This window comes from Dermacentor albipictus, chromosome 1 (assembly GCF_038994185.2).
Source record: "Dermacentor albipictus isolate Rhodes 1998 colony chromosome 1, USDA_Dalb.pri_finalv2, whole genome shotgun sequence".
NCBI lineage: Eukaryota > Metazoa > Arthropoda > Arachnida > Ixodida > Ixodidae > Dermacentor > Dermacentor albipictus.
In genome coordinates, this window is record NC_091821.1 from 66,465,555 (window position 1) to 66,478,715 (window position 13,161).

General features: G+C 46.4%; 1 protein-coding gene across 11 annotated transcripts in view; it reads right to left on the reverse strand.

Moving 5' to 3' along the window:
• Nucleotides 1–13,161, reverse strand: part of LOC139047749 (zinc finger protein 595-like) — an 80,786-nt gene that overhangs the window by 41,286 nt on the left and 26,339 nt on the right. For 3 of the 11 annotated variants that reach the window (XM_070521773.1, XM_070521770.1, XM_070521776.1), the window contains exon 1: nucleotides 2,863–3,763. The exons of 2 other annotated variants lie outside the window; for them this stretch is intronic. In XM_070521773.1, the coding sequence (XP_070377874.1) occupies nucleotides 2,863–3,565 (703 nt within the window). In that variant the 5' untranslated portion in view covers nucleotides 3,566–3,763. Of the gene's footprint in view, nucleotides 1–2,858; nucleotides 3,764–13,161 lie in introns of those variants that run through there. 6 more of the 11 variants (XR_011507353.1, XR_011507350.1, XR_011507355.1 and 3 more) reach the window with 5 other exon arrangements.

The following is a 13,161-nucleotide window of genomic DNA, read 5'->3' on the forward strand; positions in this document are numbered from 1 at the left end:
AAATTGTACCACAAAAGTGACTGCTAGAAAAAGTCAAGGAGGTCCATGAGACCATGTAATGTTTAGCCCTCATACCTCTAAACCTAACACCTCACCCACTCCATCTACGGATAACTCCAGTCAAGAGTGGCTACCGTAACCATCATGAAATTAATAACATATATCTCCCTCCCTCTCTCCCTTCTAATGCTCACCTAAACAGAATCCAGCTTGAGACTTAAGTGCTACTACTACTTTGAACTACAATCAAATCCAATGTTCCAGGGTTCAATATGGTTATGTGAATAGTAATTATAGTTCTCTAGATGCATTGGGAACTGCTATTGGTACCTTCAAGTTCATTAAACAAACATGCAATTAAAAAAAAGAACAAAAAAAGACGTAGCCTCATACATCATATTTTCATGCCATCTTCTACATGTGGTGTTCAAAGTCCCTCCCCCAAGTTTCGGCTTCAGAAGTTTTTCCCAGATGCTCTGCATCCAACATATGCATTGCCTCTTTCACAAAAGCATAGTAACCTAGAAACTGATCAGGATATGTAAAAATACACCATAAACTGTATTGAAATCCCTCTAAGGCTAACGGACTAAGAGGAGGTTGAACATAATGAACTTACTAAACACCTTGGCGCAGTGTAAATCAGGTGATATGAGAGCCAGTGACAACAGCCGGACATATGCTCATGCTTCATAACTCACCACCCACATGCACACGCATACTACGTGTGCATGTGACCTTATGACAATCACAGTTTTTGACACTCATAAAAGAGCCTGCTCCAATGTAATAAATTACCTTGAAATATGAAAGCATGTGCAGTCTGTATCTATACAACAAAAATGTTTATTTATTGACACATACCCACTTAAAATATACTTAAGCATATGCAATCAGTGGACTTTAGCCAGAATATGTTATATGTAGAGCCCTTAATTCTTTCCTAAAAAAATTTGAGGGGTAAAAGTATTGCCTCACTTGAAGCACACATTTGCTCAGAGCTCTTCAGAGAAGCTATTACTGAAGCCACGGCACTGACTGGTAGCACTTGCAAAACAGCTCGCATGACTGCCTTGAAGGAATACTCGCACAACCTTTTCAACTTAAGGTGAAAGCCTCAGATGGCTCATGGGATGAAAAATCCGCCATACGGCGTTACGCTGCCTGGTGTTATGGCGCCAAAATTCATAGGGAGTCGAACCCATGACCTTTGGTGGGAGTCGAACCCACTTGGAGATATGGATGAACCAGCCATATCTCCAAGTTGGATTCTAATTGCCATCACGAATATCAAGTCGAACCCACGACCTTTGGTGGGAGTGGAACCCACTTGGTGATATGGGCAAGCTGGCCATATCTCCAAGTTGGATTCCAACTGACATTGTGAAGGTCGAGAGTCAAACCCTCAACCTTGGTGGGAATCCAACCCATTACCCTTGGTGTTAATTAAGGCAAATTAATTAAGGCAGTTGAACCCATGCCCCAATATGGAGATATAGGCCAACCGGTCTCTCCAAGTTGGATTTCAGTTGACATTGTGAAGGTCGAGAGTCAAACCCACTACCTTTAGTGTTAATTAAGGCAAAGTGAATTAAGGCACAGTTAATAAAGATAAAGTTAATTAAGGCACTCGAACCTACGAGCTTAACATAATACTTGTTTCTATGAAGCAGCTTCAATTTCATACATAGGAAGTGGATGCATCATGATACATTGGCTCACTTTGTCTGCAATTGATGCGGCTGCCACTAGCAAACAAAGACAGACGAAATGCCCACAGTACTCTTGGTGATTTTGCATAAGCAACACTGCCATACCTAGCCTTATTGCTACATAACATCAGGAAATTTTATTGTTTCACATCATCACAATAATGTTGATGATGCTAGGTCCGGCATTTCTGGAACAAATTTAGTATCAAATTGAGATATCTCGTGGTTCCCAACCTGCATACTTATAAGTGTAACTCTTTTATGCACAAGCAATGTGTGGTAGAGTTTCTACATGCTCGAACATATGTGCCAGTAGTCCTTTAAGTCAGTAGTGTTCCAGACCTTAAAATGTTTGCACTTCTATGGGTGGCAGGAATAGTACACTGATCACAGCGCATTCAGAACTACCTTCCCATTTCTCTGCACAAAAAAATTAAAACTTTAGAAACGCCACTATTTCATTGTTTCCTGGAAGGTTCTTGGTGAGAAAATGGGTGTAATGCAACTGTTTATATGGTTCAAAAATCTAGTTTTGAAGGAACTTGAAGGACCCTGGTATACACCAGTATTTTTGCATTATTATTAAAGAATGTGTAGTGACAGTAAGCAGTGTGGCCCGGCGTCAGCCTAATATATACCTAAATGCATTTTTGTGGCTAATTCTAAACATAAGCACAGCATAGTATTGAAAAGTGCTGTACACGCTACTTGTTCAAACATTGTCACTTGATACATATGTCAACTACTCAATAAACATTGAAATTTACTGCTTGGCAAAAGCACAATGTGAGTGTGCTTGAAACTTTGATGTAAATCAACCACAGTGTTCTGCCGTTGTGTCAATGCTGTTTAAATTTTGTGTATTCGACAGTTCATAAGCCAAAGGCAGCAAGAATGCTACCACAAACTACAAAAGTATTCGATTTTTAATTGACAAAAGCTTAAAGCTCTACTTCATGGCAGGGAAAGCGTGAACAGTAAGTGTGAACTGAAGCTTATTAGTTAAGCAGAACATTAGAAGCAGATTATGCCAATTCAGCACGATCAGCTCGCTTCGCTTATATCCTTAGTGAAATGGCAACACTATGTCAAAAGACATACTGTTTTGCATTCAAATACTTCTGCAAATAACTAAGGAACTGTTACCAACATTGCACAGAGCTCGACACTGCTGCATCTCCTCCTCTGCGGCGAAGTTTTCGTTGTTTTAGGCAGGGTGAATCGTCGTCGGGCTCCTCCGAAGAAGAGAATAAGTGAAACGCCGGCGCAGTAACGTCAATGATATGTGGCAGTTCGGTGTCATCTGGACACTCCGACCGTGACACTAACGCATTAGCGTCTCCTACGCTCGAAACTGGAGAGCTATCAGTGAACTCTTCAATATCCATCTCAAAAGAGCCGTCGTTTTCTTCATTTTCTTCAAGCTCAGTACCGGGCACCCTCAAGTGAGCCGCGCTGACTGTCAATCTATCATTCGTAGACTTGGCTTCCTTCCACACGGGCTCCATGAAGTCTTGCGCAGGAACAGTGGTTTCATTCGACTCTCCCGTGACATCGTCGCCTTCGCTTGACATGGGACAGGGCACAGGCACACAGGTGGGCTTGCCCTGGTGCGGTCGGCACATGACAACCAGTTTCTGATTGATGACTTTCTCTGCAGCTTCCGGATGCTCGCAGCATTCTCGTGAGTATGAAGCCGAAAAGTCACCCACGAAGACAGAAATAACACCGTTAGCTGGAATCCCGAAAGGAAAGATGAGGTCGGTGCAAAATGCGTCCGTCTTGACGTTCACGTACACGCGAATATTTTGACTGAAGGGCTGCCCCGTCAACTCGTCGCTTATCTCCGTCATCGTGCTTAAGACTCAAATTATCCTGCACAACATACGCGGCTATACACCTGACAAACTCAAATCACGCTAGTGTTCAAAAATAAATTAAATAAAAGAACGTAACCAAAAGATTAGAGGGGATGACGCTTGTACAGCGCAGTTCGAACCTAAGTGACAGTTTTGGATGGCGCCAATGCAAAATGGATTGTATTGTCTTGTTGCGACTTGTGCTGACTCGACGTTGCATGTGGTTGAGCAACGCCTCCTATAGGAGGCGTTGGGTTGAGTCTTGTAGGAAACTCTATGGTTGAGTCCACGGAGGTTTTACGAAAAATTCTGGAGTGGCAACTCCCGCAGATTCTTACAAGCAGAGGTGAAGCCAGCGATTTCCCTTACTTTATCATTAAAAGCGTGCTGAAATAGGCGAAGAATAGTGTCAGTACAGCTACTCTTGCTCTGTGATAATAAATTCTGGAGTGATTGAAAAATAAAAGCTTGTTGTTTCGGGCTTGAATATTGCCATTGGCTTAGTTGTCATATCGCGATCTCCCATAACAAGTTGTCAAGACGTTCAGTTTTGATCGTAAAACGAGTGACACAGACAGACACATCAAGAATCATTTGTATGGCAAAATTGGCCGTTTCGAAACCGGTGAAAGCCAAAAGCACGGAGGAAGGAAACTAAGGAGAGGCCCTGACGTCACTCTTTGTGAAGCAAAAGTGAAGCCGGAAGTTGGCGTTGCTCATGGCGACGCTCCGCCTTTTGTGCCACCCTCCTCTCTTGTTTACATCTTTCGCGAAACCACGCCGCGCTGCGCGTGGTCTTGCGCGCGGAGCGCGCGCGCTCGCGCAACATCCGGCAGAGCACGGTTCAGGTAACACAGCGCAGCAAGACACGGTGACTAACGCAAACCCGCCCACACAGCGCCTTTGCCACGGCACGAAACCTACCAGAGCAACACGTGTGAGCGCTCAAAAAATCAGAACAACGCCGCCATTGTGGCCCAAAAGGCGTGGTCATGCAGCAAAAAAAAAATAAAAAAGCAGCAAAAAAATGAGAACCTATACGTCATTTCCGCCACACTTTTCTCCTAGCGCGCGGAGGGGGTAGGGCCTCTCCTTAGTTTCCTTCCTCCGTGGCCAAAAGAAAACGCTTCCTCTACTCCGCCACATCCTAACGTTCATAGAGTTAGCATAGTAACTCTATGCCAACGTTGCTCTATGCTAACGTTAGTCGATTCCCTTAGTAAGATGGCGGCGGCCGGCTTCAATTTCAGGGCACCATCCATCTCCACTCCAGAATTATTTTTAGAAACCTCCTTGTTGCATCTCGTTGGGAAGACTCGGCTCGATCGCGACCTGTCAACTCTGGAGTTTATAACAAGCGCCTTGATTGTCTTCTTTTGGAAGTCCGTGTATTTGTGCGTTTAACCTGCAAATATCCTGTCAACTCTACTGGCCTAGCACTCAGTGGCGTAGCAACAGAGGGGGCCGGGGGGCCGTGGGCCCCGGGTGCAAGGGGCCAGAGTGGGGGGGGGGGGGTGTCATATACGTCTTAAGACACCCCTCTTTCCGCCGGCTACACCCGGGGATGGGGGTGACAGAAGACCTATGGGCCCCGGGTGCCAGACGGCCTAGCTACGCCACTGCTAGCACTGTCTAGGAAAAGATTGCACCCTTACTAGTGCTGTCCGAAACCCGACCACCGTGAACCCGACATCTATGACGTATTTCTGGCTCCCAAAATCGGTCCAGTCGCATTGAACCAGCAAAAGCATAGCCTTTAAGACGTGCATTTTAACCCTAGAGGGCGCCGCGCGCCACCCTATGGTTGTATTCTTACATGCATGGGGGAGGAAGTGCTAATATTTTTATTTTTGTTTGGAATAGCGGTCAAGGTCGGCTTTGCTCGAGTGATTCGGCGAACTTGCTCGTTGGGCCTAGGGACGTAGGCCTAGCGATGAAACCGAAGAACGTGAAGGCCGCGGGGGACGGGAAGCAAGTGCAGTGCTACGAGTGCCTGCGATGGTGCTTCCTCGACGAGACTAAATTCCAGTGTTTAGCAGACGCGGAGGGGTCTAGCTTCACGTGCAGGTAGTGCGAGGGTGTCAGGGAAGCAGTCCAAAAACTGGAAGGGACTTGGGCGGCTAAGTTCGAAGAGCTTAAAACAGACCTGAGTGAGGAGCGGGAAAGCGGGTAGCACTGCAGGCGAAAGTTGACAATTTGGTCAAGGTGGAGGCGGCCCAAGCCGCGCAATTAGTAAGGACCATGGCCGAGCTTGGGGAAGAGAGGGAAAGGAGCGCCGAACTGGAAAGGCGGCTCGATGTGCTTGAGACGCGGGCAGCGGAGAATGTCGGGCCAAGACATCAAGCCGGTGGCAAAAACTCAAAGTAGGGTAGACCCTACAGGCGAAGTGGGAGGCAGGAAGGCAGAGCAAGCGGTTGTCGGCTCGCCGCCGGTGAATCGGCGTAGTTATAGCGAAGCAGCGCAACACGCCCCGAGTGAGGCGACGCTGCAGCCACAGGGGTGCCAGCGGGCGCGAAGAGAGGGGCAGCGGACACAGCACGGAGGAAGGAAACTAAGGAGAGGCCCTGACGTCACTCTTTGTGAAGCAAAAGTGAAGCCGGAAGTTGGCGTTGCTCATGGCGATGCTCCGCCTTTTGTGCCACCCTCCTCTCTTGTTTACATCTTTCGCGAAACCACGCCGCGCTGCGCGTGGTTTCGCGCGCGGAGTGCTCGCGCTCGCGCAACATCCGGCAGAGCACGGTGCAGGTAACACAGCGCAACAAAACACGGTGACAAACGCAAACCCGCCCACACAGCGCCTTTGCCACGGCACGAAACCTACCAGAGCAACACGTGTGAGCGCTCAAACAACGCCGCCATTGTGGCCCAAAAGGCGTGGCCATACAGCAAAAAAATGAGAACCTACTACGTCATTTCCGCCACACTTTTCTCCTAGCGCGCGGAGGGGGTAGGGCCTCTCCTTAGTTTCCTTCCTCCGTGGGACACAGGCTGGCGGCGAACGGTTCGCACGCAGAAGGGTCCTGGTGATAGGGGACTCCAACGTGGGGAGGGCTGAAGAAGGCGTGATGGCGAGAGTGAAGGCGGACGGGCGAGTGCAGGTGGAGGCGCAAGCGGGCAAGGGCATGGCGGAAGCGATGACCAAGGCGCGGGAAGTGGTAGGGGACAACACGGAGAGCGACAGCTTGGTCATTATGCATGCTGGGCTCAACGACGGGCTTAAAGGGAGAAGCCAGGACCTTGAGAGGCACATTGAGGCCCATTGGCTGCGTAAGCTTAGAGAGGCCTCCGGGAGGGTGCATGTGACCATATGCACTATCCCAGAGGTCCAAGGTCAGACTTACCAGATAGAAAGGAGGGTGGTTGAGGCCTATCGGGTCATTAGGAGTCTGAGCCGGAGGGAGACTTGGGTACAGTGTGATGGAGGTCAACAGGGACGTGTAAGGAGCCGGCTCCTGGCCTTTTGTGCAGGATGGAATTCACTAAAGTGGTGCCACTGGCGAAAGGATAGAGGGCAGGATGGGTCGCCAGGCAACAGCTTTTTTAGGGGGACCCAGAGCCCTGAAGGAACCAGTGTAGGCGTAGATGAGTCGACGCAGGAGCTACAAACAAGCAAGCATCGGTACTGTAAGAGAGGCAACAGAAGGGAGCACCAGAGCCAAATTAAGTCAGACATAGGGTTCATTAACATGCAAGGTGGCAAAAATAGGCTAAAATGGGCGGAAATCGAAGTGCAACTAAGGCAGGAGAACTTAATGGTCTATGGGTTCGTAAATTACAAAATTAAATTATGGGGTTTAACGTGCCAAAACCACTTTCTGATTATGAGGCACGCCGTAGTGGAGGACTCCTGAAATTTCGACCACCTGAGGTTCTTTAACGTGCACCTAAATCTAAGTACACGGGTGTTTTGGCATTCCGCCCCCAGCGAAATGGGGCCGCCGCGGCCAGGTTTCGATCCTGCGACCTCGTGCTCAGCAGCCCAACACCACAGCCACTGAGCAACCATGGCGGGTATATGGGTTTGTAGAGACACATCTTAGGGACATAGAAAAACTGCCCTGTAACCCTGATTATGCATGGGAATACTGCAACAGAGTGCAGGGTAGCAGAAAGGGCGGGGAATAGGAGCACTCATTCATAAAAATACAAATTGGCAAAAGGTCAAACAGGAATGCAAGGAGCATTTATGGCTAAAATGAAAAGTAGTGGGGGAGAAAACACTTCTGGCTTTGCATACCTTTGGACAGGATCAAATGCTAAAGAGGAAAACAAAAAAAAATGTTGGACTGTATAGCAGCGGACATCAATGAGCTAGGAAAAGGATGTGAGATAATTGTTTTAGGAGACATGAATGCGCATGTTGAAGATATGGATGGGTACACAGACTCCACCGGTAACATGCAGCTGGATATGTGTGAGAGTCATAACTTAGTTGTCTGTAACTCTACTGAGAAGTGTGACGGGATCATGACATAGGAGGTAGGGGGTCGACACTCGGCAATAGATTATGCGTTAATGTCACGTAGGATGTACGATAGATTAGGAGCCATGATTATAGACGAACAGGGATCCAGAAGTATAGGTAGCGACCACAAACATATCAAGTTGAGTTTTAAGAGGGAAACTAAAGCGCGAACGAGGCGTGAGGAACAGCCAGATGGGATTTTTTACTCAGAAGAGTAAGTGGAAATAGCGGCCAAACAAATTGAAGAGGAAATATCAGAGAGTACTGAAACTGATTGGATTTACCCAAAGTTAATGAGACTATTTGAGCGTGAGTTAGGTAAGATGCGAGTCAGGAGAACAGGGCAAGGGATACGAAAACTCAAGAGCTGGTGGGATGAAGAGGTTAAGAAGGCCATAAAGAAACGTCAGGAAGTCTCCAGGGAACACAGGTATTCCAAAAGTAAGGGAGAACCTGAAGCAGAAGTAGAGAGAAAATGGGTAAACTAAATAAAATGCAGAACGGAAGCATCCTATTTGATCAACGAGAAAATCAAGACAAAAGGGTCCCAATGGCTGTCAGAAGTAAGCAATAAAAAGGATAAACAGGCAGTTAGGAAATTCTGGTAACATCTGAATTCTTTGGGTAATAGGACAAGCCTAGAGCAGAGGTATATAGTAATAGCTCAAGGTACTCGGTTAGAAGGAGAGGATACAATGTAGCACATAGGAACCATGATGAGGGAAAAATTTACGGAACAGAGAAATGGCACATGCAGTATGTCGGAGAGGGATAGCCCGGTCAATCCACTGCTTTCGCTTTGACAAAAAAGAGTAGGAAAGGGCCGAGGAGAGGGTACCAAGCAGCACATCGGTAGGCCCGGGTGGTACTCCAATTATGTTAATAAAGAAATTGGGCCCGAAATCTAAGAAAGCATTAATTAAGGGAGGTGGTGAGCAAAATGCTAATGGATGGTAAAGTACCTGACAAATGGAGGCTAAGTAGGATGAGAATGATATATAAGGAAAAGGGGGACAAAGCTGACATAAATAACTACCGGCCTATAACAGTGACGTCAGTTGTTTACAGGGTGGTTATGCAGATTATAAAGGACAGACTGCAGACATGGGTAGAGAACGAGGGGCTGCTTGGAGAGCTACAAAATGGGTTCCGGAAGCATAGGAGGCTAGAAGACAATCCGTTGTCACTGACACAGTGCACTGAAGTAGCTGAAAAGGAACACAGACCCCTATGGCTGGCTTTTTTGGATATCAAGGGAGCCTATGACAGTGTACTTCAAGAGGGCTTGTGGGGCATTCTGGAAACATTATGAGTGCAAGATGGAGTAACCAATTTCTTAAAAGATATCTATAAATGTAACCGGGTGATTATACAATGGGAAAAGCAGGTTTCGGAGCCTGTAATGATTTGGCGGGGGCTTAGGCAGGGGTGTCCATTGTCACCTTTGTTGTTTATGCTGTACCTACAAGGATTAGAGGCCAAAATACAGCAAAGCGTACTCGGCTTCAACCAATCATTTTTCATACAAGGCAAATTGATTGAACAGTCATTACCAGGACTGATGTACGCGGATCATATTGTATTAATGGCTGACAATACAGAAGATCTGCAGGGATTGATGGACATATGGGGTGCAGAAGGAGACAGATTCGGCTTGAAGTTTAGCAAAGAAAACTCAGTAGTCATGATTTTTAATGATAACTTTTGCGGCGAGCATAAGATACAGGAGACCATGCTTGATATAGCCGATAAGTACAAGTATCTTGGGGTGTGGATAAATAATGGAATTGAGTATCTGACAGAGTACGAAAAATATGTAATGACTAAAGGTAACAGAAGTGCAGCGATTATGAAGGTTAGGGCCCTGTGGAACTACAATAGGTACGAGGTAGTACGAGGGATATGGAAGGGGGTAATGGTTCCGGGCCTTACTTTTGCCAATGCAGTTCTATGTATGAGAGCAGAGATCCGGGCACAGTTGGAAACTAGGCAACGTGGTGTGGGTAGACTCGCTCTGGGAGCACATGGCAAGACACCAAATTTTGGGGTGCAGGGGGATCTGGGATGGTCTTCTTTCGAGGGCAGAGATGCTAGTAGCAAGATAGCATTTGAGGAGCGACTGAGAAAAGTGGGGGAAATGCGGTGCGCTAGGAAGGTTTTCAGTTACTTATACATGAGGAATGTTGACACAAGGTGGAGGAAGCGAACTAGAAAATTGTCAAGCAAATACTTGGACAGCAGTGGGTGGACAGGTAAGGAATCATCCGTCAAGAAAAAGGTTAAGGAGACAGAGAGGGGATGTGGAAAACAGGGATGCAAACCAAATCAACATTAGAGACATACAGGACGTTTAAGCAAGAAATAGCCAAAGAAAATATTTACGATCACTCTAAGGGAAGCTCATTGTTGTTTGAGGCCAGGACAGGTGTACTGCGGAGTAAAACGTACCGAGACAGATACCAGGAGATAGACTTGTTGTGCGGGGCGTGTGGAGAGGAGGAGGAAACGGCTGAACACCTGATACTTGCTTGTAAGCAACTTCACCCCGCAGTTGAATGTAACGGGGAACTATTCAAAGCTTTGGGTCTTAAAGACAGTGAAAGTAAAATAGATTTGAACAGGTAGAAATAACTAAATGGAGGCATCCATCCATCCATCCATCCGTCCATCCATCCGTCCGTCCGTCCATCCGTCCGTCCGTCCGTCCGTCCGTCCGTCCGTCCGTCCGTCCGTCCGTCCGTCCATCCATCCATCCATCCATCCATCCATCCATCCATCCATCTATCCATCCATCCATCCATCCATCCATCCATCCATCCATCCATCCATCCATCCATCCATCCATCCATCCATCCATCCATCCATCCATCCATCCATCCATCCATCCATCCATCCATCCATCCATCCATCCATCCATCCATCCATCCGCACCTAGAATATTTTGGAACCACATAAAACTATTAGGCTTGGAAGTCAACAACAATACAACAACATATCCTAGACGAAGATGGAAACAAATTGGAAGGGGAAGCGGCTAAGAGGAGCTGGTGCTGACAAACTTCAACTGGAAGAAAGCCGAAGAGAAAATTCCTAAGCGCACAGCCACCGACGAGGTTCCCCTTAGGCTGATTAATGAACTAGGACCAAAAAGTAAGGAAGCTCTGGTGAAAACAGTGAAAAAAATCTTTAAAAGATAGACGAATACCAGAAAGTTGGCGACATAGTAGAATGGACTTAATTTATAAAGGTAAGGGGGGGGGGGGGGAGAAAGATAGCATTTACTCGTATAGACCGTTGACCATTACATCGGTAATAGACAGGCTAGCAATGCAGGCAATCAAATTAAAGCTGCAAGCATGGGCAGAGAACAATTGCGTTTTGGGAGAACTTCAGAATGGCTTCAGAATAGGTAGGCGTTTGGATGATAACTTATTTGTTCTTACTCAGTGTATTGAAGTATCAAGAGTAGAAAGCAGACCGTTATATGTGGCCTTTTTAGACATTACAGGAGCGTATGACAACGTATACCACAACATTTTGTGGGATATTCTGGAAGGAGGAGGCTTAGGTGACGATTATCTACAACTTTTGAGAGAGATGTACCTAGAAAATACCGTTTGCTTTTAATCGGAAGGGATGAGGAGCGAGGAGAAAGTTGATATCAACAAGGGACTGAGGCAGAGGTGTCCTTTATACCCACTGCTGTTTTTGATGTACATGGTGAGGATAGAGAGAGCGCTAGAAGAAAGTAATATCGGGTTTCATCTCTCATAAAAACAGTAGGGTGCAGTAGTAGAGCAGCAGCTTCCAGGTTTATTTTATGCCGACGATATTGTGTTTCTAGCTAACAAGCAATGTAATTTGCAACGTCTGGCTAATATCTGTGGAAAGGAAGGCAAGAATTTAGGTTTGAAATTTATTGGTAGAAAATCAGGGGTTATGGTATTCAACGAAAACAGTGAATAGACAGTGGCAACACAGGGCCAGGAAATACCTCGGGTAAGAGAATATAAATACCTTGGTATATGGATAAACGAAAGCAATATATATGGAAACACAGGAAAAAACAATAACAGTAAAGGGGAGGAGAAATGCAGCCATAATGAAGCACAGAGCGCTATGGGGATAGAATAGGTACGAGGTGCTCCGGGGTATGTGGAAAGGTGTAATGGTTCCAGGAATTACACTCTAAAACCGAAATACACCCTTTGGGTCGTATCTTGCCACACAACGATAAACGTCATCTGTCTTGTCCGCATTTCCTTTCTCTAACGCTGCGAGCCCGGTACTTCCCAGTAACGAACGGCATGCGCATTATCAGCATGACATAGCATCCCCGACTGGAAAGTAGCAGGCGCGGCGTTTTCAAGAAAAGAAACACAAGCAAGGCAGATGACGATTATTGTTGTGTCGCACCTTAGACCTTTGTCTAAGAGTGTACTTTTGGAAATGCGGCTGTTTGCTTGAAATCGGGGTGCAATCAGGACTCGATGGGAACGAAAGGTCAATGGGATGCCTCGTATTGGGCGCTCACGGGAAAACAACAAATGAAGCTGTGCATGGTGATATAGGCTGGACTAGTTTTGAGTGAGGAAAACTCGCAGTAAAATTGATTATGAAGAATGACTGAGGAATATGGAAGAAAGTAAATGGGCTGGGAGAGTTTTGAGGTATCTGGACAGGAAAAACATTGACTCACAGTGGAGGAAAAAACTAGGAAGCTTACCAACAAGTATGCGGCATGTAGGGTGGGCAACACAGCAATAAAGAACGTCAAGCGGAAAGTTCGAGAGGCTGAAATAATCTCATGGGTGGCGGCTATGGAAAAGAAACCTGCCATGAGTAACTACTTAACAGGAAAAAACGAAATCAGAAAAGAAACAATTTATGATAGCTCAAAGGGAAGCTCATTACTTTTCGAAGCGAGATCAGGACGCCTTAGAACACGCGCCTATAAAGCGAGATATAAGGAGGAAGAAACGATGGAACATGCTTTATTAGAATGTGAAGACATATCTGCCCAGCTTTCGATTTAGATACCACTGGCCTCCTTGATGCCTTTGGGTTCAGCGACAGCAGGGGAAAAGCAAATATGTCCGCAATAGAGATTAGTAAGAGGCGATCG